This window comes from Drosophila yakuba, chromosome 3L, assembly GCF_016746365.2.
Source record: "Drosophila yakuba strain Tai18E2 chromosome 3L, Prin_Dyak_Tai18E2_2.1, whole genome shotgun sequence".
NCBI classification, from domain to species: domain Eukaryota; kingdom Metazoa; phylum Arthropoda; class Insecta; order Diptera; family Drosophilidae; genus Drosophila; species Drosophila yakuba.
Window position 1 is genome coordinate 10,833,655 of NC_052529.2, and position 24,392 is coordinate 10,858,046.

The 24,392-nt window shown below is 41.5% G+C and overlaps 1 protein-coding gene across 1 annotated transcript; it reads left to right on the plus strand.

Annotated features, from left to right (window-relative positions):
• The first annotated feature begins 16,296 nt into the window (after positions 1-16,296).
• Positions 16,297-18,078, plus strand: LOC26535645. The gene is made up of 3 exons (XM_015194702.2): positions 16,297-16,345; positions 17,132-17,239; positions 17,489-18,078. Exons 1-3 carry the CDS (start codon positions 16,297-16,299, stop codon positions 17,566-17,568), a joined length of 237 nt encoding a protein of 78 aa, XP_015050188.1. The 3' UTR covers positions 17,569-18,078.
• Positions 18,079-24,392: the final 6,314 nt, after the last annotated feature.

Consider the following 24,392-nt stretch of genomic DNA (forward strand, 5'->3'; position numbering starts at 1 on the left):
TCACTTTGCGTCTCGACCAAATAAATTTGCGACTCAATTGTGTGCAATTGTGCTGCTTTTGCCACAGTTGCATGTGCTTGGCCTGTCTGCCCCAACCATCAGCATGTGGGCCGCCTTCGTTTTATGTGCATTTAATTTACAGCCACCCCCTCGCCGCCCCAACCGCCCTTTGATTTTTCACGCCCCCTTCCTACCCCCCAACACACCCAGTCAAACCCCCTGGTTTGTGTATATTTTTCTTAAAAATAAGTTTTTAATTGCAATCCGTCGAGCGAAAGCAGCCGCAGATTATTCGCCAAATAATTTGGCTAGCCGAGTGCAACAACACAAGCGGGCGAGATGGGGTTGCATTTCCCTGCACTGCAAGAAAAATTATGCGTTTAACATTCATAATGTACTTATGTGGTGCACTTTTATAAACCATGATTCTAGGCACTTTATAAAAGTGTATAATAATTACGAAAAATACCAAGTGACATTTCTACGACAATTTATAACTTTTAACTTTTGAAATGTTTATTTTTTTTGATGCATTAATTTTTCTCACTGCACTCACCTCGCATTCTCTAATTTTCCATTTCTCTTACTCTCCTCGGCTGTCGTCTGCTTGTTGGCTAAATAAATTATTGAAATGAGCAAAAGCGATGAAATTGAACAGGTTGGGAATAGAATGCGCCAATTGAACACAAGTTGGTAAGCAGGTTTATGCCGGGGGCGGTGGTGCGGTGGTGTGGGGGTGGGGGTGTATCAAATGCACATACTATATCTCTGTTTATTTGTTCGATTGCCAAATGCAGAAGATGCACCAGGAGATAGCGGGAAAAATGCCAGCCAGATGGACGGCAACAACAACGGCGCGGGATCTCATAATTTGTGCTTTTGCGATTTTCAATTAAGCAGAAACCGAATGAAGCGGCAAACTCGGGATGTGTCGATCTTCACAAGAGGATGAGGAGCAGTAGCAGGAGCACGAGCAGGAGGAGGAGGAGCACATGGAGGGGTGACACATGCCCCACAAATATGCCACATGCCACATGGCAGCCGCCAATGCACTTTATTGAAATTTATTAATAGCTCGAAACCGCGCACCACCCACACATTCTTAAGTATGATGCGGGGTAGTCCACCGATAACTGGATGAAGATTCCTCGACATCTACTTGCCAAGATTCCAGATCCAAGATCGCGCTGGCACAGGGGAAAAACGAGAAATGCAGACATAATTTACAATTATTTCAAGGACACTTTACATAAGGAACGAGTTTCAGTTGCGCACAGATTTTCTACCTAGAGATGGGCACAATATCTGTTGCTTAAGTTGGGACATGTGATCTAAGTCAATTATAAAATACATATATCAAATTAAATCACACCAAAAGCTGAAATAGGTAATATACTTCATTAAATTTTACACTTAATTTCAATATTATTAGAAACGTTTATATTTTTATTAAAGCTTAAAGTAATTTTTCATTTTTCGTATATTAAAGATAGAGTCTAATGGAATCCAAACCTTTACCATTGGATTACCCATCTCTAAATGGAGGTGCTCCTCTTATATCTCAGCTTCTGCCTCGGCTGCCATTGACTTTGCTATGCGTAAATGAGTTAAAGGTATGAATGTCATAGCAATCTCGATCTCAATCCTACTCGAGCGTCGCTTCACTCACATGATTTAGCTGCAGTTGCAGTTGCAGTTGCCATCGCTTGTTTTTGTTCTTGTTCTTGTTGTCGTTGTCTCAGTGTGTGCATTAAGTGAAAAATTGCAATTTTAACGCCCGCGTTAATTTACAGACAGTCGCCTCCCCTTGGCCAACTCCTCTTGAATCTGCGCCCGCCTCTGTCCTGGATGGATGGATGGCTTTGGCTTTGGCTTTGACTTGGGCTCTGCGGAACAACCGCCATCGGCCGTCATTGCACCACTGCATTGTACACTGAAAACTATCTTTAAAACATATGTAATTTCTAGGTAATATGTTCTACCTAATAGGTTTCGTTGTAAGTGATTACAATTGCTGATAAAGTGAGTAATAATTTTGTTTAATCAATTTGTATTTATATTGTGTATCTATTCATATTTATTAGCTTTGATAAGATAGGAGCTGGCAAAATAAATAGTCTAGTGCTTTTGAAAAATCACTACAAAAAATCTGATTTATTTTTATTTGATATTATATGAACCGTAGCAGCTTTTTGTAGAATAAGGGTTTCTAAATAACCAAACCTGGTCAAAAAAATATATAAGGACTTGTAAGAAAGATATTCTAGATATTTAATGCTACCTTCAATTTAATTGCTAGTAGTTGTATACAACGCCTTGACCTGCGTTCTATGCGGTACCATCATTTCTGCGAGTGTACCCACATAGTGTGGTCCCTGTCTTGGTAAGTCCCCGGAACGAAGGATGAAAGCGGGCGTGGAGTGGGATGGGTGCATGGAACGTGTTGTCGGGTGCCCAGACATCGGTGTACCCGGTGGTGTACTGGCTTTGGACTTTGGGGCTCCAACTTGCCAACTGACCGTCCTGAAGGTAAACCAGTGCAGTGTCATTGTTGTTGTTTTGTCTGTTGTCTGTTGCCGGTTGTTGTTGCCTGTTGTTGTTGTCGCTTGTTGTCGGTTGTTGGGTGCGTTGTCATTGCCAAGGCTCCACCTCTCATGCCGTCTCTGTCTTCGCTTCAGTTCTCCCGTCCCCCGTCTCTTTCTATGGGCATAACCCTGACATTGGCGCTCGCTTCTATCGCAGAACATTCCATCGCCGGCACATAATTTGTAAATATTGCCATGCATACACAAAAGCCTTCGTGTTGCGATTTATGACTCGAAATTGATCACGATGATCCTACCATTTCGCCAGAGAAGCCTTAAGAGGGGATCGGTGTTATACCTCGACCCGTATTGAATTCCAATGTCAAATCCATGTCATCGACGACATCCACCAACAGCGGGATGCTCATAATGATGATCGTGATGATCGTGTGATATGGTTTATTGACGAGGGGTGTTGTCAATATCTGTTTCGCGTCTCCGGCAGGTGAAAAAGGATATCGGGAAGGGAGGGGAATCCTTCACTAAATTAGCAAGAATTTTCTGTCCATTTGAGCGGCTTAAGATACAAAAAGATCGTACTGTGATGGCATTTTAAGTATGACGAAGGAAGAGCGAAGCTTGTTCGCAAACAAGTTAATTCTGTTAAGTTCTTGAGCTGACTGAGAATTTCCTGCTTAGTTATTCAACTAACAAACTTTATACTTACGAGATTCTAGATACTAGTATATCTAGTATTAATACATTTCATACATATACCATTATTAATTGTACCGGAGTTAGAGAAGTCATGCCTCACTCCGTTTCGACTAATCTCATTATACAAACTGATCTTTTTCGAAGCATTTCGATCAGTTACTGATCCCCACACTTCACTTGACCGCTTCATTTGACAATCTGCTACCGATCTTCATCCCCCATTTAATTTCATATGCTTCCATCGATTTTGATCGATTATTCTTCTTGAGTGCTCGTGTAAGTCCCTTTTTTGGGCCTTTTCTAAACATTTTTCTTTCAGATAAGTCAGCTATTTTGACTGATCCATAGTTCCGTGATCGATGACAGATCCACTTTCTTGAAAATCACTCTACTGTCTTCACCTGTCCACACCTGTGGGCACCTGAACACCCGGACACCTGGACACCCGGACGAGAAATACGTGATCAGTGGAGTCAGGCGAGATCAGTAAAGCAATTTGCTGAGTTACGATCACTTAACAGGCCATAAGAGATCGCTCGACACGTTATATAAACTCGTGGTGCCTCCCCAAGTTGGCGGGTCGAGTCGAGTCTATAAAACTATATGACAAGCAATTCAGTTTGTTTGAACCCAACTCGAAATCCATCTCCCCCTTCAATTTTGGGGACGAATGCTCGGGTTAAATGACAATATGTGGCCGCTTGGCAATTAAATGTTTATATTACTTTTCACACTTTGATTTCGTTATGGTTATTGGCTGTCTTTCTGGTTCTTCCGATCAGCGGATCATGATCATGGGGTTATAAAAAGATGTGTTCCGTTATGTGAGCTCGAAATGTAACTGATTTATGGACAGCCAATCGGTTTGTTGGCCTTTCCAGAGTAACAGAAACAGATTTTAAAAGTGCCCAACAAAGAGCCGAAAAAAAAGGAACGTAAATTAAACGTAAGAGAAGGAGAGATGCCAAAGACAAAAGATATATATGTATATGTATACTTAATATATAATGTCTGCCTGATGCTTCATCGGTGTTTACATATATGACCGATCCGGCAAGCAAATTATTTGATATGTACCCATGCACATACATAAGCGAACAGTTGCAGACCCGGCTTCAAGTGGGATATCGTATATGCATGCATGGTGGATGGTAGATGGTAAATGGTATATGGTATATGAAATCGCTGTCTGGAACTGAGACTGAGACTCAGAGACTCGGTCTGAGTCGCTGGCTAATTTAAGCGAGGACAACACCTCAACTCATATTTAAAGGCAGCTAAATCAGAACGAAGCAGGCGGTGTGTATCTGCGTTTATGTGGAAGCCCAGGCCTCGGATTCGGATTCGGATCCCCAAGATCCCCAAGGCTCTGTGTCCCCGGTCCCCAAGTCACCCAATGCGTCGTGGATGACGCCGTCGCTGTCTGCTCGGTTTGTCTTTGTGTCTGGCCCGTAAAAGCGACGAAAAAATCAAATGAGCGCGGCAGAGTTGCGGGTAGTCGAGTAACAGATACCCTGTAAAGAATGGCTCAGTAAGAAATATATAAAAAAAGAGAATATAAAGTTAAATATCAACGGAATTGTCTTATTACTGAAAGAAATGTTAATTTTATAATTAATTTTGTATATTATTATGTCCACTTATTTTGAGATATTATTTTAAAAAGCAATGAAATTAAAGGAAGCTTGGGCGATATAGGATATTTCTAAACGGTCATTTTGTAAGTTAAGAATTATATATAATATTTTTTTAAATGTTACTTATTTCAAGTGCTCAGATACCGATTAAACAATATACCCAAAAAACACAGGCAGCAACTGCAGAAAAAAATTAAACACATAAGTAAACGGGGAAAAAAACAAGAACGAAATACAATAAAATTATAAAAAAGAGGCAGCAGCGGCAAAATCGATGCAGCCGGCTAAGTTAAAAACGAAAACCAACCGAATAAACAGAAATAAAATGAAATAAAGCGAGCCGCAGTAAAGGAGGAGGAAAACGAAACCGAAAGAGCAGCCCAAGAAGTCAGGTTGGGGGCAAGGCCAGCGGGGCGTATGAGTGATATCAGAGAGCGTTGAACAATGAACCGAAGTCGACAAGGGGCCCAAAGGCAGCGAAATTAAGAAACCAACAAATTCATCCAGAAAAGTAGTCAATAAAGTGTCGACAATGCGCCCAACAACCGAGTATATCCGAGTATCAACAAAAACAACAGGCGAATAAAATGAACACACAAAATCCAAGAGCGCGCCACAAAAAAAAAAAAAAAAAGGGAAGGCAGCGAAAACCGTCAAAAAGCAGCGGGCATAAACAGCAGGGGCGTGGCAAAAGGGGCGCGGGGCACGGGGGCACCCAGGAGGGGTTAGCCAACTGGCCACCAAGTCAACACACAGGCACACGCAGACACACACAGATACAAACGAACAAAAAAAAAAGAAAAAAAACGCAACTGAGGACGATGAAGGCGAAGGCAAGAAAATCAATTGAGCGATCAAGTGTCTTGAGGCGAAACAGAAGGTGGAATAAATAAAACAATAACGATGATAATGAAGTTAAAGTGAATTTTTGATGAATACACCGACGAGGCGTGTCCCCACTATAACAGACGAACTGAATACAACAGAATAACCGAAGAGAACCCAGTTACTCAGAACCCAGTACCCAGTACCCAGTAGTCAGTAGTCAGTATCCAGAACGCAGAACACAGGGTGAACCAAAACCACGCTCAAGTACTCCAAAGTCCGGACATCCGGCCGGTGGTTAAGTGAATTTCAATTGAGAAGAACTCTGCAAAAAAAGCCGGTGATAGCAGAACACATCCATGCGTTCCGATTCCGATTTTCTGCATGTGTTAGCATTTCAATTAGTTTAACTACCTAGCAGCAGGTGGGCTCCGAAATAAATCCAAAATATAAAATAAACTCGAAACGAGATCAACACAAGTCAACGACAATGTCGCCAATGTAAATTTCACAAAAAAGCTCAAAGCGAAGCACACGCAAATTAGCAAAGTGTCAAAAAGTTGTGTGCCCAAGAATTGTGAGCTGAAGAAAGTTTTTCCCAGCTTGTATTTCAGTTGCAGCAAATGAAAATCATAATCTTCGTTGTATAAAATATATATTTAACTATTTACTTTTACTTTTAAATCAGAGCAGGCAGTTATAATAACTATAATTGCATCTATATTCATCCCGAAATAAAATTGTATAAAATTGCATGTTTCTTGAAGCATGACCCAACCCTTTTATTTTCTCGAGAGAACTTACCTGTTTTGCGACGAACTTAAAGTTTACTTGGCATGCGCAATTCCGAGAAAAGTGAGAAGGAGCCCAGGACGAAGACGAGTCAAGTTGGCGACAACTTTCATGGCGCGAGGTCACAGAATTTCCACAAGGTTTTCCACCATCCTTTTCGCTTGGCAGCAGAACAAGTGCAAAAACTAAAGGCACGATAAATATACTATAGACTCAATAGAAAATATATGCACACGAATATGTGTGCTTGTGATGTTTGCATTGGTGAGCTCGGATAGTTTGATATTTCCTTTTATTGAAAATGCACTTTGGTGCCATGTAAACTTTGCAATCAAAGTCAACGCGATATGGGGTAAAGAGGGGGTATTGCGGAGGGGGGGCCATAATGTGGGGTGACTGCTATGTCTAACGATATAATGGCAACGACGACGGTAACCAGACATTAGGAAAGAGACCCACATGCACTAGAAAATATTTGTTGAATATATTATGATCTAATATGTTCCAGGAGAAGAGCTTTGCATTAATAATGTGTGTATATCTGTAGGTTCCTTAAGAAATTCTTAGTTGCTTAGCATATAATTATATTTTTCATTAAAACTTATTCATTAAAAATCAGCACAGCAAATAGCAAACACATGGGCATAGCGTGTTTTATATAATTACATTAAATTTACATTTAAATTTATTAGTTTAATTGTTTGTGGAGCGTTGGCTTTTTCATTTGATTAAAGTATAATTATACATAATAACTCTATTATAACAAGTAGAATGCAACTAATTGCAAAAGATTACCTCTTTAAAAGAGCAAATGCCGTTCAGTGCTGGTATGCTAAAGTTTTCCCAAGTGTATCTCTATCTACCGCCTATCCTGCTCCTAGTTGCTCCTACTGTTCTATTCGGTTTGACTTTCGGATTGCACACATCGCAGGAGGCATAAATAGAGTCCCCCAATAACAGCAACAAACAGACAGGAGCCACATCCACATCCACATCCAAGTTGGGGCTTCCTATTTTTAGTTTTGCATTCCGCAAACGTTGCTTCACCCATTCGCTCTACCTGTCTCCCCATTGGAGCCCCCCCCCCTACTCCCACTCCTTCCCCCCGTGTTGGAGAATCTCCGATTCTCAGGTCGATTCTCTGGCGGAATTTCCAGCAGTTTGGTAACTCGTTTTCGTTTTATGATTTCTGCCTTGGCTTCTGGCTGGCTCGATGTCGATGCTGATGTAAACTGTACTCCCCACCTGACCATTCCGAAAATGCCCCCCGAAAAAGCCCCCACTCGGCTTGGGTTCCCCCCTTTTTTTTTCTGGGGCTTTCCGCACTCTGGTCTGCCACATGCAGATTTTTTAAACTGACAGTCAGTGATGCTGCGGCTTCATGGGCGGAAAAGGATTGGGACACTTTGTGAGCAACATGACATGACAGCTAGTACCTATTGAAAGGTAAACTGATGGATTTTTATATCACTTAAATGTTAAATAACAAGATAAATATTGAAATAAATTCATATTTTATAATCTAAGAAAGCCCGGAAGCCACAGCAAAGTGGCATCAGCACTAAACTTCCTAATCATACTACATTTCCTGGTTGCACTTGTCAGCTTGGCCCCTCGATCAATGAATTCGGGATTTGTATTCTGTGGCCAGGCCTCGATTAGGGACGTTTCTCTGCTCCCCTCCTGGATGTGGAGTAATTTTCGATAATTTTCGATGGTGGGAGTGGGCCACATTCGTCAGAGCCTGCAGTATGTGCGCCCACTTTCCCAAACTGCAAACCCGCAATACTTCGCCCTCGAAAGTCCAACTCAATGAGCTGCCATTTTCCTTTTGTTTAGCGGGTGTTAGTCCTCGTCGGGCGCCTCGTCCTGCTCGGATTTTCTGGCCTGGTGAGAAGATTGTGTTGTGGCCTTTTTGGTTGCGAAGGGTTCGCTAACCGGTAGCCCCCCTTTGTGTACCCCGCCCCTCTTTTCGACGAATATGACTTTGGTCCTCGGCTCGCACATGCAATGATTGCAAACAAAGCAGGCAGCAGAAATGCACACAGCACACACACCACACACACACACACACAGGGCACCAGACAGGACCCTTCTCATCCTGCCCCCAAAATCCGCACCCACAAGCGAGCATATCCTGGCATATTGTTATTGCTGTTGCTGTTTGCATTTCCACCTGCAACGTCGCGTCGCATAAAATGCAATGAACCCTCTCAATCCACCAACATTCGAGACTGGCTGGTTGGGATAGAAAAGTTTATACTTGTATGTAACCCGCCATATGTGTGTGTGTGTAATAGAGTCCTTGCTGTGCAAGAAGCGAGAGCGAGAAGGTCCTGATTGAAGTTGTGCATTTTTCCCCTCCATTTCCAGTCTATTTGCTTTTACTTTTTGCCATCGCCACATCCTTCGCCTGCAATTCTATTAAACAAAAGCGTTGGCAAAACGAGCTTTTAAAGGGGAGCTAAAATAATACGGCAAGTTAAAAGGTTATGATTTAATGAAGACATTGTAATGCACATGTAATTAAATTGAAAGCTAACTGTTTGTAATTTTAAAATATACTTATGTGTATGAATCTTAAAAAATGAAATATTTAGAAACAATAATTTTAACAATAACACAAACATTATTAAAGCTAATTTAAATTTAAATTGAAGGAAATGTTTCAAGTAGTAAGCGAATCGTATGTGAATTTTGTTTGTATAGTTGACGCTTCAAAAGTCGAATTGAATTTGGTAATTACATAAATGTGATCTGTGATCTGCGGTACTAACGTGTGATTTATGATTCACTTAACTGATTGATCCAGCACCTAAGTAAACTCTCACTTTGCTGGCTAACAACTCCCTGCCATAATCTGTTTCTTTTTTATGTTTTTGCTGTGGCAAATAGCTAAAAGCTTTGAGGGTTTTATGGCTCAGCTGCGTTTGGCGGTGGTTTTGGTGGTCAAGCCAGGCGCACCTCCAACATCCACATCAACATCATGCAACTCTTTTCATTTGTTTTATATTTCTTGTTAACTTGGCTCCAATACGAGTATAACCAACAACAAAATAAAAAAAAGAGTACAGAAGCGAAACAATAATAATAATGAAATAATATGAAAATGTCTGCGTTTGTGCGCATTGGAAAGTTGCTTCCCCGGCTGCTGTCACTTGGTTTTGCCTCAAATATTTTTCCCTGCCCCCCCAACCCCTTTCTGCTACCAAATTTCTTTTCTTTTAGCCCCTTTTCCCCTTTCTTCACATATATTTTCCATTTTTTTTTTGTTTGTTAACCTTTTTTTTTTACAGCGGCTGCGCGGGCGGCTTTTGGCGGTTTGGTCTTTGAGTGATGCTTCGGTTTCATAACTAGCCGTTTTTTGTTGTCTTTTTCTGTTACTCATTTCCCATTCCGCATAGACCCCTTTCCCCTCTTCACCCTTTCGAACCCCCTTGGATGGCCCCCAGTTTGTGGACTTCTTCTTATTCAGTAAGTGTAGGTAATGTTTACCATTTCCGCTTGTCGCTTCGCCAACAACGGCGTGGGTACAATGAAGTTTTCGTTTCGTGAACCAAAAAAACCCCCCAAAAAAAACCTTGGGGTTACGGGGGGTATGAAATAGGTACGCGTTATATGAGATGCATGTCACAGTTTTTTTTGGTATCACCGCTGCTGCCACCGGAATCTCCATTTTCCTAACGGTGAAGTTAAACTAAAACCAAAACAACCAAGGCGTGCCAAGGAAATAGAAAGTAGCTGAAGTATCTGAAACTGTAGAGAACGCTACGGTGTGAAGGAAATTTCAATTTAAAGCTATCCTTGATTCTGCAATATATCCATTCAGATTAATCGATTCGAATTGTTGCTCGTAAATCGCCGGTGGATTTAGTATCGTCGCCTATAAATGCTTTAGTGTCAGTTGAACGATGTTCCATCATCAAAAGGCAGAACAACTACAACAACAAGTTGTAAACGTTTTGTTAATTATTTCAAATTTAAGTTTTGATTCAGATACGGGCCACTAGAGAGGCTGTTTGCTGTTGTTGTATGCGTGTTGTTGCAATGTTCGGACAATGCCAGCGGCAATCTGCCAACATCCAAAGTGCAACAAGGTGGATACATGGAAATATCTAGGAGATACCCTGGAACTTGTGGGATACATCGGAATTAGGGAACTACTTTAAAATGAAAAGATTCCTATAGAGCTGGGTAACTTTGTGAAAACTATATTGATATATTTTAAATTCGTTTTATTTATAATTTAATAAAGCAATGCTTACTTGGTTTACCTGCATATTTTATTAAGTAAATGAAGTGGTTTAACGATTATATATGGAGAGAAAGTTAATTTAAGGTTTTGATCTGTGCAAATTACAGACTGCAAGAGATCGACACTACCCAACTGAGTAGAGTATCGAAGCCACATCAGTTCAAGTGGCCTCATTACGTTCAAACATATTTCATATGCCAGCGGCACAAAACAATAATAAAAGTTTGCTACGTTTTTATTTGGTGGTCTTCTTGTTATGGTTGTTGTACTGCCCATTGTAGTTGCTATTGTTGTTGTCATAACTGTGCATTATTGTTGTTGTTGCTGTTGCTGTAGCTGTCCGGTGAAAGTAATCAACAGCAGCAACATACACATCAGCAGCAAAAGCAACAGCAACAGCAGCAAAAGCACAGCAGCAACATTAAGACGAGGTAAACAAACTAAGAAGCAGATTGAGCTGCGCTACACTCGCCGAAAAGTCTGGCAAGTCTGCAAGTCAGACAACAAGCAAATGCGATTATGAACATTTCTAATTGAAATACGAGCGAAATGGAAGACTGCAAATGGGCGCCGGGGGGTGGGGGCCAAATGAAATTCCATTAAAAACGTTTGCACTAATAAAATAAATGCTACAGCGGGCAAAAAAAAAAAAAAACAAATAAGAAAAAAATGGAAAAAAATGAAGAGCAGCGAGGAAAACAAAAAGCAAAGGCACGGGCAAAAAGAAAAAGAAACTGAAACGAGGTCAAGCGAGGTCAACTCATTTCATGTACCCAACCCGAACTACTTCATACTCTACTAAATATTTGTATGACGACGACGAGGCGGAGATTCATTTGTGCATGGGTGTGCGTGTATGGGTGAGTATCTGTGTGAGGCGCTGCCTGTGCGAGTGTATGTGTGTGTGTGTGTGTATGTGTGTCGGTGAATGGCCATTGGAAGTGCAGTTCAGCTTTGGAACGCCAAGCTTGCCATGCATACTTGCGGGTTAAGGGGGCCGTCAGGGGGTTAAAAGGGGGCTCCCGACAAAGGGGGTGTGGCTGGGGCATAAACTAAATCAAACAAAAGGCAAAAGCTGAGTAAAAATGTGGAGCGACGATGGGAGGAGCACTTCAATTGAGTTTTACATAGATTTGTCGCTGTTGTGTTGCCTTTTCAGCAGTGATACTCTGCGCAAAGGGTTAAAAACCAATAAAGGAAACTGTAACAAATAAAACAAAATGTTATAAACTTTTTAAAATATTTTAATATATATACATATAATATATAATCTATTGCATGATTTTATATATAAAGTATGTATTTTATTATTATATGGTACATATTTGTTTCCACTTTATCAATAATTATTTTCCACTAATTTATCAATTCCTTTAACGCTTTCCCAACTAATATACTTAATTATTATATACCTATTTCTTTATTTATATATTTATTATATTTTTATTATTATTATTATATTTTCGTTAGTTTTTAAGTGTATTAGCCTCGTCGGTTTGCCTCGATTTTCCCGCTGGACAGTTGCTGTTTGGTGTTGTTTTACTTTTGTTGTTGATTTGATTTCCAACTATTTCTCTTTTTGAGGGCACAGCGATGGCGACAAAATGCACAACAACAACAAGAGCAGCAGCAAAGCAACAGAAACTCGTTCGCTTGTGTTGCTGTTGCTGATGTTGATGTTGATGTTGCTGCGGTGTCAGGGCAGCAGCAACGCCGCAGCAGCAGCAACATCGCAGCGGCAGCAGCAGTCATGACTTGGCAAATGCGCTCGCCAACATTATCGTCTTGACCATCTCGTGAACTTCATTTGCAAGCGTTGAGCGGGAGGTCGCCGCAAAAGGGGAAACAAAGTGGGCGGAAAAGGGGGCCAAAGTGGGCGGAAAAGGGGGGCCAAAGTGGGCGGTAGGAGGGTGGGCCAAGGGAGCGGCGAGGTGGGCGGTGAAATGAAGGGGTCTTAGGTGGGCAAACATATTCACAGCACAGCAGAGCAAGTGTTGCCAACTTTATGGCATTTACAAACACAATTACATTAGCTTCTTTGCTGGCTTCTCTTTTCGCCCTCTTCTTCTCATCCTCCCCCTTCTTCTTCTCCCTCTATTTCTTCTTCTTCTTAGCCAACTTCAGTTGGCCTTAGCTTTGCCGTTAGCTTTTACGGAGACGGAGAAGAGGAGGCAGCTGGCAGTTGTTTGGCGATGATGAGTTAACTGTTGACCAAGTGCGCAACTAATTTGCATTGGCTGGCTGGCCGGCAGATCTTGCCAAACGCAAATCCGCGATGTGGGCCGACTTAAGCTGGGTAAATATATATCAATCGGATGGCGATATACAAGCTCACTTGGTTGGTGAGTTGGGGATAAGTAACGGCTGCAATTGATTGATAGCAGCATCGTGAATTGAAGGAGCGGTGTCCAGACTAACGGAAAGCCATTGAAATTGGGAAAAGCTAGTGGAAGCTGTGATTACGGCCAAACTATAATATTGTTTATAGTTTAAGAAAGTTCAACTGGGAACTTGACTTTAATTGACTATTAGGCCTAAAAAAGTAATGTACATCTTCGTTGGCTTGATTAAGGATATATAAAATGTACATAAAATCTTTCTAAGTGATTAAACTCAGTTGGGTATCAACTGCAAGAAAAGGAATAATATTTGAGTATATATGCTTTGTGTTCTTGGTAAACGAATTATTCAAACTCGTATCCCTGCTTTTCTTGCAACAGAACAATGCTCTCCTTGTGTAGTTTATGCCTTCATCATCACCCCAAAGTACAATTGTGTAAGCTGTATGGTTTCATCTGGGCTAACACTCGCCCTTTCTCCACCAAGACGACAGCTGATTCTTCGAGGACCTGCGAGCAGGCTCCATTCGCCATCTGAACAATTATTGACACGTGCTCGAGCCTCCACGGCAAACAAATCGAATGTCAGGAATAAAAGGGAGACAGGACAGGACTAGGGGGGATTCCCCCCGCAGTTGATCCTGGCGAAGAAAGAAGAGCGCAGGGGAGTCCTCTTTTGCTGCCCAGATGCATTTCCGGGCACTTCAGCTGTTGATTGTGGCCTCCGTCGTCCGCCTGCTGTTTTGTTTTGTCGATATTATCTGCAATTAAATACTCAATGCACAATGCATAGAGACAGCACAAAACAAGTAAAAATTTCAATAACTAAAAACGCACATGTCCTCGCACAGGATCAACAAAAAGAAGACAAAAAAGTTAAAACGAAGGTAAGCAGGATGATGTTGATGACGATGATGATGATGATGAGTCGGGCAGATGTTTAATGAAATTTTTGTGGAGCGCGTCCTGCTGCGTCTCCTGCCTACACACACTCCATCCTCGATCCTGGATATTCTGCAGGGGTTGGGATCCTGCATTCATGTATATACTGTATGTGCTATATATACAATATATTCCCCCGATATTATCCCCTAAATGCCGCCTGTCAATCGAGCGGGGAATAGGAGAACGGGGAGCGGAACGGGAACGAGAACGAGAGAGTTGCTTCCTGCGCAGTTTGCGGCTCATCAGCGTCACCAGTTTAAGGAGATCTTGTTGTTCTGTTATCATACAACCCCTGAAACAGGACACAAAAGGTCGCGCATGCGCATTTCTATCTCCCTCTCTCATTACCGCTCTCTCTCCCACTCGCTGGGCTAATTGGTTGCTCTGACACGCGTTATGGGTTTTTGAGTAGGCAACTAAAACACGAAAGGTGAATATCAAATGCTACACAGCAAGAAAAGTTATCTAACTTTTTCATAATGCCACTATGTTAAAATACACTTTTGTTATATTTTTTTGTTGAGTTTTTTCAATAATAAACTAAATAAATGTCGAATTAAATCTCTAGCTATTTTTGTATACTTTATAAAAAATATAATTTGTTTCTCTCTCTGCAATCATCGAACTGGCAGCCCGTTTTCCCTACTTCTTGCGACCTACGCAATAAAGAAACCTTTTCAGTCCCATTTTCTGCCCCTTAACACATTTTCCCATTCTTGTTTTGTTGATTTCCCCTCTGAAAAGGTGCCACAATGGAGGCACAGAGAGAAGAAAGCATTAGAATGGCATTTCTTTCATGAATGGATCGCATTTTCTTTGCTTTGCCGTCCGCTGTTCTGTTCTGTTCTTCTTTCTGGAGAATGTTGGAAAACTCTGGTCGATCGACGATTGCCGTGTGTAAACAGCGTGCAAAGCGGTCATAAAAATGTGGCCAGCGGCACTCGAGGTCACATGATTAGTGTCACATTAGTTGAAGGAGTTGTGAGGGGGTTGTCTCGAGTGAGGGGGGAAAGGTAATGGCCAGAGGATGGGAGAATTAAGCAGTCGGCTTTATATCAAAAACCAGAAGAGGGAAACCCATGGAGTGGCTTTTACATACTCGAGCTGTGAAATATATTCCTGGTCTTATTGCTAAAATATGTGTATGTCGGCAGCAAATTATGAATGCAATATGCGAAATTAAATCACCCTAATTTGTGTAATGTGTTGGAAAACGTCACGCAATTTGTTTGTATTATGGTAGTGCTAACCACAAAATATTTATAAAGTTATTATTAATTATAAAAATATCACAATTCACTTAAGAAGTAATTATAATGATGGTTAAACCAATCGAGTTTAAATGTTTCTTAATTTGTAAATTCTATACTTCAATAGCTTGTAATAATTCAGGTATGTTTCTTCATATTAACATATTAACTTATTCACGTCTAGTTTGTTATTCGACTTCTAGTTATTCTTTGTATAAATTAGCAATTAACACGCTTTAGTTAGATTAACACCTATGATTATTTTTAGTATCGTTAGACACTAAGCAATCTACTTTCCCTTACAGCCGAGCAACTTGATCACTAAACCAATAAGCCCTCCTATGCTCTTCTTTATGCTCATAAATGTATGTCAATTATTGTTAAAATACCTCATAAAAGCTGCTCAATATTTTGCCTGCTTAAGTCCAAAGCCCTAGATGCGGTTTCAGTTGTTATTGTCGTTGTTTTATTTTTATACATTTTCTTTACCCTGGTCCCAGGAAGGAAACAGCCGTGACAGATGTTAAACCGCATCGGGGACAGGAGCCAGGATCCTGGACAATTGTAGGACCTCATTGGCAGCTTGTCGAGTGCAGCACTCTTGAGCTTAACCCTTCCGGTGCGGAAGCCCAGAACTCAAACCCCCCCTTGAAGAGTGGAAAAGGGGTGATAAAACCCATTTAATACGACCTCGATTCGAAAGTGATCGCCAGCTTTCCCAGCACCAGCGAGCTAATCAATCGAACGAATGTCTTCCGAATCAAGCCACAAATAAATTGAGAACAACACCGCTGAAGAAGCGGGAAAAAAAGAAAGGCCACCGAAAAACAAGTTAGAAATCTTTTTGTTTTCCATTTATTTCTTCTCATTTTTTTTTTTTTTGTTTTTCAGTTGCAGCGACGTCGACGACGCATCATTAAAATATTTTCCACTCTTTGCTTGGTTGTTTGGCGTTAAATCAAAAACCACTTGAACGAAATAAAATCTTTCTCACAGTCCGACGGTCGCACAATGGCCAAATGGTATGGCATGGTATGGTATGGATGGTATGGTATGGATGGTATAGGGGGGGCTAAACAAATTATGAGAACGTTCGGGATCAAGTCGAGAAGAATGTTTTCGTTTTTTACTCGGTTCTGCTGTGGGTTCAGTTCAGTTCATATCAACTCATATCGGCTTAGTTCTTTTGGACTCTTTTGTTGGCCGACGATGTCGTTGTTCTTAAATTGATGACAACAACATATGAAATGCTGAAGCGTGCGCTTCAAAAATGTATCTGCATAGTCGCCGGGTTCGCTGGAGATACAAGAGCGCGTACCTCGAGATACATTTCGGTGTGCTGACCGTTTTGCGTATCCGTGACGATTTCTTTCCCGTTTACCTGTGCGACACAGACCCAAAAAAACAGACAATAAATCAATAATCAAGCCGCCGAGAGACAGAGATGGGTTGCTGGATGGATGGATGGATAGCTGGATGGATGGACGAATTGGTACGGAATCGGATTCAGAATCAACTGGCATCGAGAAGGCGAGTCTGGGGCCTTATCATCATTATTCAAAGCGAGCCACCAACGCCGCCGACACATGGAAATGGGTATAGAAAAATAATAATAATAACGAGAACAACAAACAGAGACCGAGGGAAAACAAAACACAACCAAATCGAAACAAAACGAGTTCCTAGAGTTTCTAAAAAGCCATAAAACGACGACGAGTTTTGATTTGATTTTCGAGATCCAATCGACTGGCATAGAACACATGTACGAGTATGTAAAAAATACATTTCAATTCACACTCATCCCATCCAACTCGGGTTCCATTAAAAAAAACCCCCATTCCCCCAGACGGACCAAACTCAAAAATGCGTGGATGCTGTGGGAGAGAGTCGGACAGAACACATATTCTGGATGGAAACCTCGACGGAGGCAGCAACTCGTCATCGGTTATATCGGGTCCGGGGTTTCGGATTCCACAGAGCAAGAAAAATTTACACTAATTGTTCATTATTTAATATTAGCTATAACTTATATTTTTACCGAGTAGGTAAAGCCTTAAATGTTTGGGATAATTTTGTTGAACGGATTGTGACTCTATCATAATGCTATGTCTTCGGTTTATTATAATTACAGATTTCTTAAATTACATACCTTCGCGTCATAGCTTGATTTTTTAACTACTTATTTGTAAGATTTTTCTCACAGTGCAGGAAGAAAGAGCAGCAAGACAGAGTCCAGTGGCAGCCCACGCCCGCGTTATGATTTTGTGGCCATTTTATAACTAACAGCATTCCAGCGGCGCCGACAACTGAGCCCAAAGTCCCCAGTTCAGTTCAAGTCCCCATCCCAGGGATCCCATCCCAGTTTTAAGACCCCAACCCCAAAAAGGGCCGGGCCACACACATCGATGGTTTAGCCGATGACGACGACGATGATGACCGCTCTTTGCCGCAGGGAGGAGGAGTTGGGGGCCAAGTGCAGTGGAAACGCCGTCTGGTGACAGAAGCGGCAACGGGAGCAGAGTCAACCATCATTCGAGAAGGAGGATGTTAAGGGCCGAAGGTCCGAGCGAAACCTGTTGGGGTTATGGAACGGAAACCCACTTCTTAACCAGGCAACTCAACGGTTTTAATACCCTTTAATGGGAGCAGAAAGGAAAAAATGAGCTAGTATCCTTACACATTTTAATTACTTCAGAAAGAACTATAATAGTTCTCCAATAAAAGATTGCGATCTATATTAAAAAAGAATTTAAAATAGTTCAGCAGAATTTAATATTTTAGTATGAAAGCATAAAAAACAGCATAAGAAGATTAAGAACGCAATAAAACGAAAATAAATATTTTGAAAAGTCGTAAACTTATAATTAGGCAATTTATTGCTGAGAATATATTTATTAAGCGTTGTGAAATGACAGAGATAAAAGCAAAATGATAAGCTGGCGCAGGCAAAACCGCAAGATAAACCCCTTAGATCGTTCGGTTTTACACATAATTTAGGAGCTTATCAAAATTGGATTTTTATCGCACTGCCAAGAGCAGCATTTTTAGCTGAAGATACAGTTTCAAGTTCGCCCGAGGAGTATTTGCAAATTGGTCTTGGTTTCAATGGGTGGAGGGCGCAAGTATCTGTAACTGAGTATCTAAGTGTCGAAGTATCTAAGTATCGAAGTATCTGAGTATCTTTGTATCTTAGTATCTAAGATACGAAGTATCTGAGTATCTTAGTATCTAAGTATCTAAGAACCTTAGCATTGAAGTATCTAAGTTTCTGAGTAACATTTCCCTAAACTGGAGTGAAGATACATATCTATCTACAGATAGTCTGCGCCCCACATTCCACACGTGGCCCCATCCGCTTATCACCAACCACTGGGTGCACCAGATACAATTTGTATCTGTATCTGCGGTCGACTTTGCTGTTGCTTTATGGCCTCCTTCCAATTGTCTGCAGGTCCACACTGCGGCTCACATGTTTTGTATAATTATCGTGGTTAATGTCTCCGCGCTGGCTGGCTGATAAAACCTTTTATCAGTTTTGGTTTTCTTGTTTTGCTTCGCTTTTTGTTTTCTGTGCTTTGTTTTTTTGTGTGTGACTTGTGTGCTATTTGCCTTTTAATTAAGTTGAACAAAAAATATTGTCAACGCATTCTTTAAGTTGACAACAATTTCAGCCCCATTTTGACCTTGAGTCGAGTAACGGCAAATAGCTGCAAAACGCGATCAGTCCAAAAGATACACTGTATCTGCGGCGAATCAACTTTCAACGCAACTCAGTCTCGTGAAAATGAAAGTCGGAATATTTTGCAAACAAAAATTTAGTAATAACGGCTGCTCAAAGTGCAGTGCGGCCCAAAACAAAGTTATTACGGCCTAAGCTTTGTTTGCCTTTCTGGCTCATGGCAAAAAAAAAAACCCACATGGCCAGATCGGCCCCAGATTTGCCCCAGCATCAGTATCTTTTTTTTTTCTTTCTGTTTTTAGCCTCGGCATTAGCCCCCAACCACATGGCCAAATTGCAGAGTTGCCGGCCAGGAGTTGCCCAATCTCGGCTAAGATGCTGCATAATTAGCTATAATTTGTGAGCCAAGCAAAGTGAAAGTCCAGGCTGAACTCCAAACTCCAGATGGGATCATCTATCGCGCGGCTCCATCTTGGTTTCATTGCTTCATCTGCAAAACGGACGAGTTGCCATCGTTGGATGTCAAAGGAGCAACTGCAAATTGCCAAACATGCAGATGAGACATTTTCGGGAGTCATAACTGGACAGGCAATGGTTTTCGCAATCGAATTCGTAAATTGGCGAAGCAAAATTGCAGGGGTAAGCAAACATAGCGTGTTAGCTGATTATCACTCTCACAGAAAAAATAATTTAATATTTGCTAATATTTATATAGCAGTAGTCAAATAATCATTGAATATAAATGTTAGATAGTTTGCTATATTGTTCAGTTATTATTTAATTAATAAATGTTTTTGTGAATTGTTTTTTATGCTTTAATAGTTTTTAATTTTTATTATCAATTTTGTTTTATGATCAGTTTGTTGCATATTGTTTAGCCCAATAAATGCTGCTTTTATAGGCCTTCGATAATTTGATTTCCAAGTTTATTTTCCACGGCCATAAAGACGTGATTTTATATGACCCGCAGAGCAAGAAAAGTGAGTGATAAACGATGTCAAGCTCAGATTTTATTGGACTTTTCCAGACCTTTTTTTCAGTCATTCGGTTGTGTCCGATCATCGAAAGCCGCATCATTATGATCATTGTCATGGTGGTGATCATTAGAGTGGCCCACAAGAATGCATTTGCATGTGTCCGGCATCAACAGCTCCATTTCCATTTCCATTTTCATTTCCATTTCCATTTCCAGCTCTAGCTCTAGCTCCACAGGCAGAGATGCAGATACAATCATAGGCACAAAGCATTTTTCCACTCGTGATCGCGGTGCGTCTTTTGAGTTTGTGTGTCAGTTGCATTTACAGCTATGACAAAAAAGCATTTCTAAGTTTTTCATCTCTATTTTATGATCCAGCTAACGGTTTTCGGGGCCATTTCTCGATGATTAAAACTCTTTCTTCGTCATACAAAGTCGTCTGTTTCTGGGGCCTAGCCGAGAAGTGACTCTGTTTTAAGTACAACAATAAATCGAGACTTAAGGATGGAATGGAAAACTGGGGGAGGGAAAGGGAGGGGGGAAAAACCACCACCACCCACGTAACGGGCGAAGACAACTTCATAATTCACTCAAGAGAAGTTGTTTTTTTTTTGTTTTTTTGTTCAGCCGTTCAGCTGGGCTTCAATCTCAATCTCAGCCTACGGATGAATCGCAAAGTACATAAGTAGGTGGCGGGCTATATGGCTATCCATGAGATACTTGGTGCGTATAGGAATTGTGCTCAATTTCCACAGACACACACTGTGACAATTGGGGGGCCTTATCAACACAGAAGCATCATCTTGAGTCGTTTGAGAACAGGCGTTCAGAAGTGGCCAGCAGCTCCATTCCACTCACAGAAATCGGGGGCTACAAACAGTGCGATTGGAGGCGTACGAGAGTATATAGGTTTTATTTTCTTTCTTTTTCTTCTTGTTGCTGGAAACGCAGCTCTCGGGTTCTCTCGGTTACTCAACGCTGGGTTCTCGGTTCTCGGTTCTGGATTCATCGTTCTCATGGGCTCATGGGATGTATAATATGTGCGCCTCTTTCTCTCCACTTGCCAGCAGTTGCCAGCACTTGCCAAATAGCACGGCAGAGCACGGGACGAGATGTGCGAAAACTGGAAATGGAGGAGCTGTGTTGCAGCTCACAAAGGCCACAGGGAAGCCCAAACTCACACACACACATTCCGTATCATATTTAAGCCATAAGCCAAAGGAAGTCCAGGAAGGAGGCTGTGATTCAGGGAACGCCGGAAGGAGAAGGGCAGTTCGCTCTGAGACAAGCGCAAATGAATCGAAATGAGGCGAGATGCAGGCGCAGAAACAGCAGCTAAAGCAGAAGCTCTCACAGTGAAAACTCCTTAAAGGAAAGCAATCTATTACATAAACAAATTTATCTTTGAAGTACTTGTAAAGTAAAGTACTCTTATTTCTCTTAAATACTATTTTTTTTCTACATTTCTAGATCCCTTGCTTGCATACGATGCATCTTAGGCAGTGTCCACTGTACCGAAACCCGGGTCCCAGTGCCTCTGTCCCCATATCTGTGTCTCTGTTGCTGTTTCGGTGCTCGGTTTTTAGTCTCGGCCACTTGGCAGCTGTGTGTGCGAACTGAGTTTCGCTGGGCTGAGTGTGAGCAGCTTAAAAAGCAGCGGCTGCCACTTCAGCCCCTCCTTCGAATGACCCCCTTTTCCCTGATTTTCCCCGTCCCCTCCAGAATTCAGAATTCCAAAAGAGAAGCTTCTAATGCATCGGGGCTGTCGTAATAAGCGCAGTTTTTGTTTGAAAAAAAACAAGCAAGAAAATTACGACAAATGGAGACGGGGAGAACCGGGAAAATGTGGGGTCTTCAAGATTGCACTTTGGAAATATATATGTATATAGGTTGTGTATGGAAACCGAACTATATGCATGTGCTTGTACATATATCTGATGGGGGAATCATTGAAATTTGTTGAGTTTTCTTTGCGAGCAAAAGTTTCAGCTGCAAACTCAGTGACAATGAAGCCATCCCACAAAAACCCTCCAAGTAAGAAGTTTTCCTCGAGTTTTCGGTGACTGCAAGGGGGGTTTCAACTTTATCGTGAAAACTCAAAGTATGCACTTAACACAGTTTCATCAACTCGGCGTCTCCTCAACGCTCTTTCTCCGCCAAATGCTGAGAATATCGCTCGTTTTCAATAAAAATAGCTTAAAACTGTAACAGGCGAGCAGCGGAGAAAAAGTGAGAAGTCCGTGGAGAACGAGGAGAAACGGAGAGACAAGTGCCAAATGATGATGCTGGGAAATTGCTCTGCTCTGTTCCCGGTTTTGGTTTTGGTTTTAGTTTTAGTTCGAGGGGAAGTGCAACGATGACTTGAAAGTTTTTGTGTGCCAAACTTGGTTCTGTAGAGAGAGGCGGTGCACTGCGAGAAAATGTCAAGTTGAATGGGATTTTTGCGAAATTAAAAAGAAATGCAAATAAAATTGGGAAGTCAAACTGGCTTAGAAATAATATAAGTTTCAGGAGAAGGAATTTTAAAAGAGAGATTTGTAGCTATAAAAATTACTTCAAAACTAAATTTTTACGGGTTGAAGTTATTTATAGCTTAGGCTTTTTTGGAAAATTAAATGTAATAATATTTGTATACCTTTTTTTCCCAAGTATTTTACATTCTTAAAGGATCTACTACAAATTTTAGAATCATGTCCGTTTAATAATATAACAACATTATAATTAATTTTAACTTGAAACATCTTTACTTAGCAATTTAGATAATTAAATACCTAAAAGCCACTTCTTTTACTAGGTGATTTTGTGCAGTGCACCCCATCCCTTAAGCTGGACGAGAATGCAGAGAACTGTGCGACTGGCACTTGCTGCTGCTTTCCTGATTTCGCGAGCGCCGCAGATGCAGATGCAGCAACATCAGCAGTGGCAAAAGTAGCAACATCGCAGCTTCGGCATCAGCAACATCGCAGTCGCAGCAGCAGTAGCAGTCGCAGCAGCAGCAGCAATTCGCATCTTCTGTTGGCACGTTTTTACTTCCGGTTCGTGACAGTCGCAGGGACGGGGCGGGGGGCTGGGGCTGACGAGGGGGAGGAAGCGAATTCCGATCCCAGTCGAGTGGTTTGTTTGGCTGCTGCATTTTTTGGAGCGCTGCCTTTGTTGTTGTCGCTGCACGTTTGCGGTCGTTGGCTTCATCGTCTCGTCGCATTTGTTTTTGCATTCTCTGTTCTGAAGTAACAGCGGATGCTGCTGCCGCTGCTTACCCCTCTCCTCAGCCCTTTCAATGCCGCAAATCCGTATCTGTAGGTGGAGTTGCAGCAACAGCAGCAGCAGCAGCAGCATCAGTAAGCCGTAAGCAGCTGTCGGTGGCTGTGGAACTTTGAGGATGCTTGCACCACACTCCGCTGAGTCGTTTCAATGGCGTTTCGCAAGCAAAGTGTTGCTCATCGGATTCTAGATGCCAGATTAGGGGAAGTTTTGCAAGCACAAGTACATAAGAGATCTGTTTAGCATCGCATTATTACAGCTTTCAGCAATATAATTAGCTCATAGTTTGTATCGTTCTTTGGCGCAGCTCATGTCCTGCATACCTCAGAGTTTCACTAAACAAAAACATGAAAGTAACTGAAAAATTAAAAATAAATTAGTCAGAATAAATTGAAAAAAAAACCTTTTATTTACATATATACATTCAACAACTGAAATAACTTTGCTTAAAGGAAAATAAGCATTTAAGTTTCTTATTACACATTTGACATTTGAAGCCACAGTTGTAGTAATAACTTTTTTATAGTCTTTAAAAAAATACTTAACAGTCCTTTCGATTTCTGACTGCATATCCTGATAATTGGCAAAGTATTTTTACTTTACTCTTACATCATGCGGTTGAGTCCCATGTTTAATCTAAAGTCATTGCTCGCTTGACCATTTCCCTCTAGCCTGCCAGTCGTATACGCAATGTTTGCGACAGGTCTTGGCTTAGCTTAACTAGTCAGGTGCCTGATTAATTGGCAACAAGTGTTTGACTCCTGTCCTGAGTGACTGGCTGAGAAAAGGTCTTGATTCTCACCTCGCCACAACGCCGCGAGTGCCGATCGTGTTGTTAAACATGGCGTATGCGCAATGTGTTTTTCTCTGCCACGACTTGCAGTTCTTTGGCGAACCAAAAGCGGTGCGGCCGAAAACAACATAATTAAGTATTTATTTATTTACGATTTTGGGCAACAACCACAACGATTTGAATGCAACAACAACAACTCTGGTGTATTGGCGCTTTGCAGCTTCAATCTCAATTTCAGTTTCAGTTTCAACTCCGACTGTGTTGCCACAATTGCTCATTTTGCTGGCTCTGCTGCTTTGTGGCAACCTTGTGCTAAATTTTCCAAAACGTTGAGCCTCGTTCGTCGTCGCCGCCGTCAGCCACCAGCACCCAGCCACCAAAATGTACGAAATACAAAA

Bases quoted from the DNA above. Each gene is read 5' to 3' on its own strand.
- LOC26535645 (XM_015194702.2), top strand. From the start codon at position 16,297: ATGGCCAAATGGTATGGCATGGTATGGTATGGATGGTATGGTATGGAT. The intron at 16,346-17,131 runs GTATAGGGGGGG...CCATTCCCCCAG, and splicing joins TGGATGGTATGGTATGGATG to ACGGACCAAACTCAAAAATG. The intron at 17,240-17,488 runs GTCCGGGGTTTC...TTTTTCTCACAG, and splicing joins CTCGTCATCGGTTATATCGG to TGCAGGAAGAAAGAGCAGCA.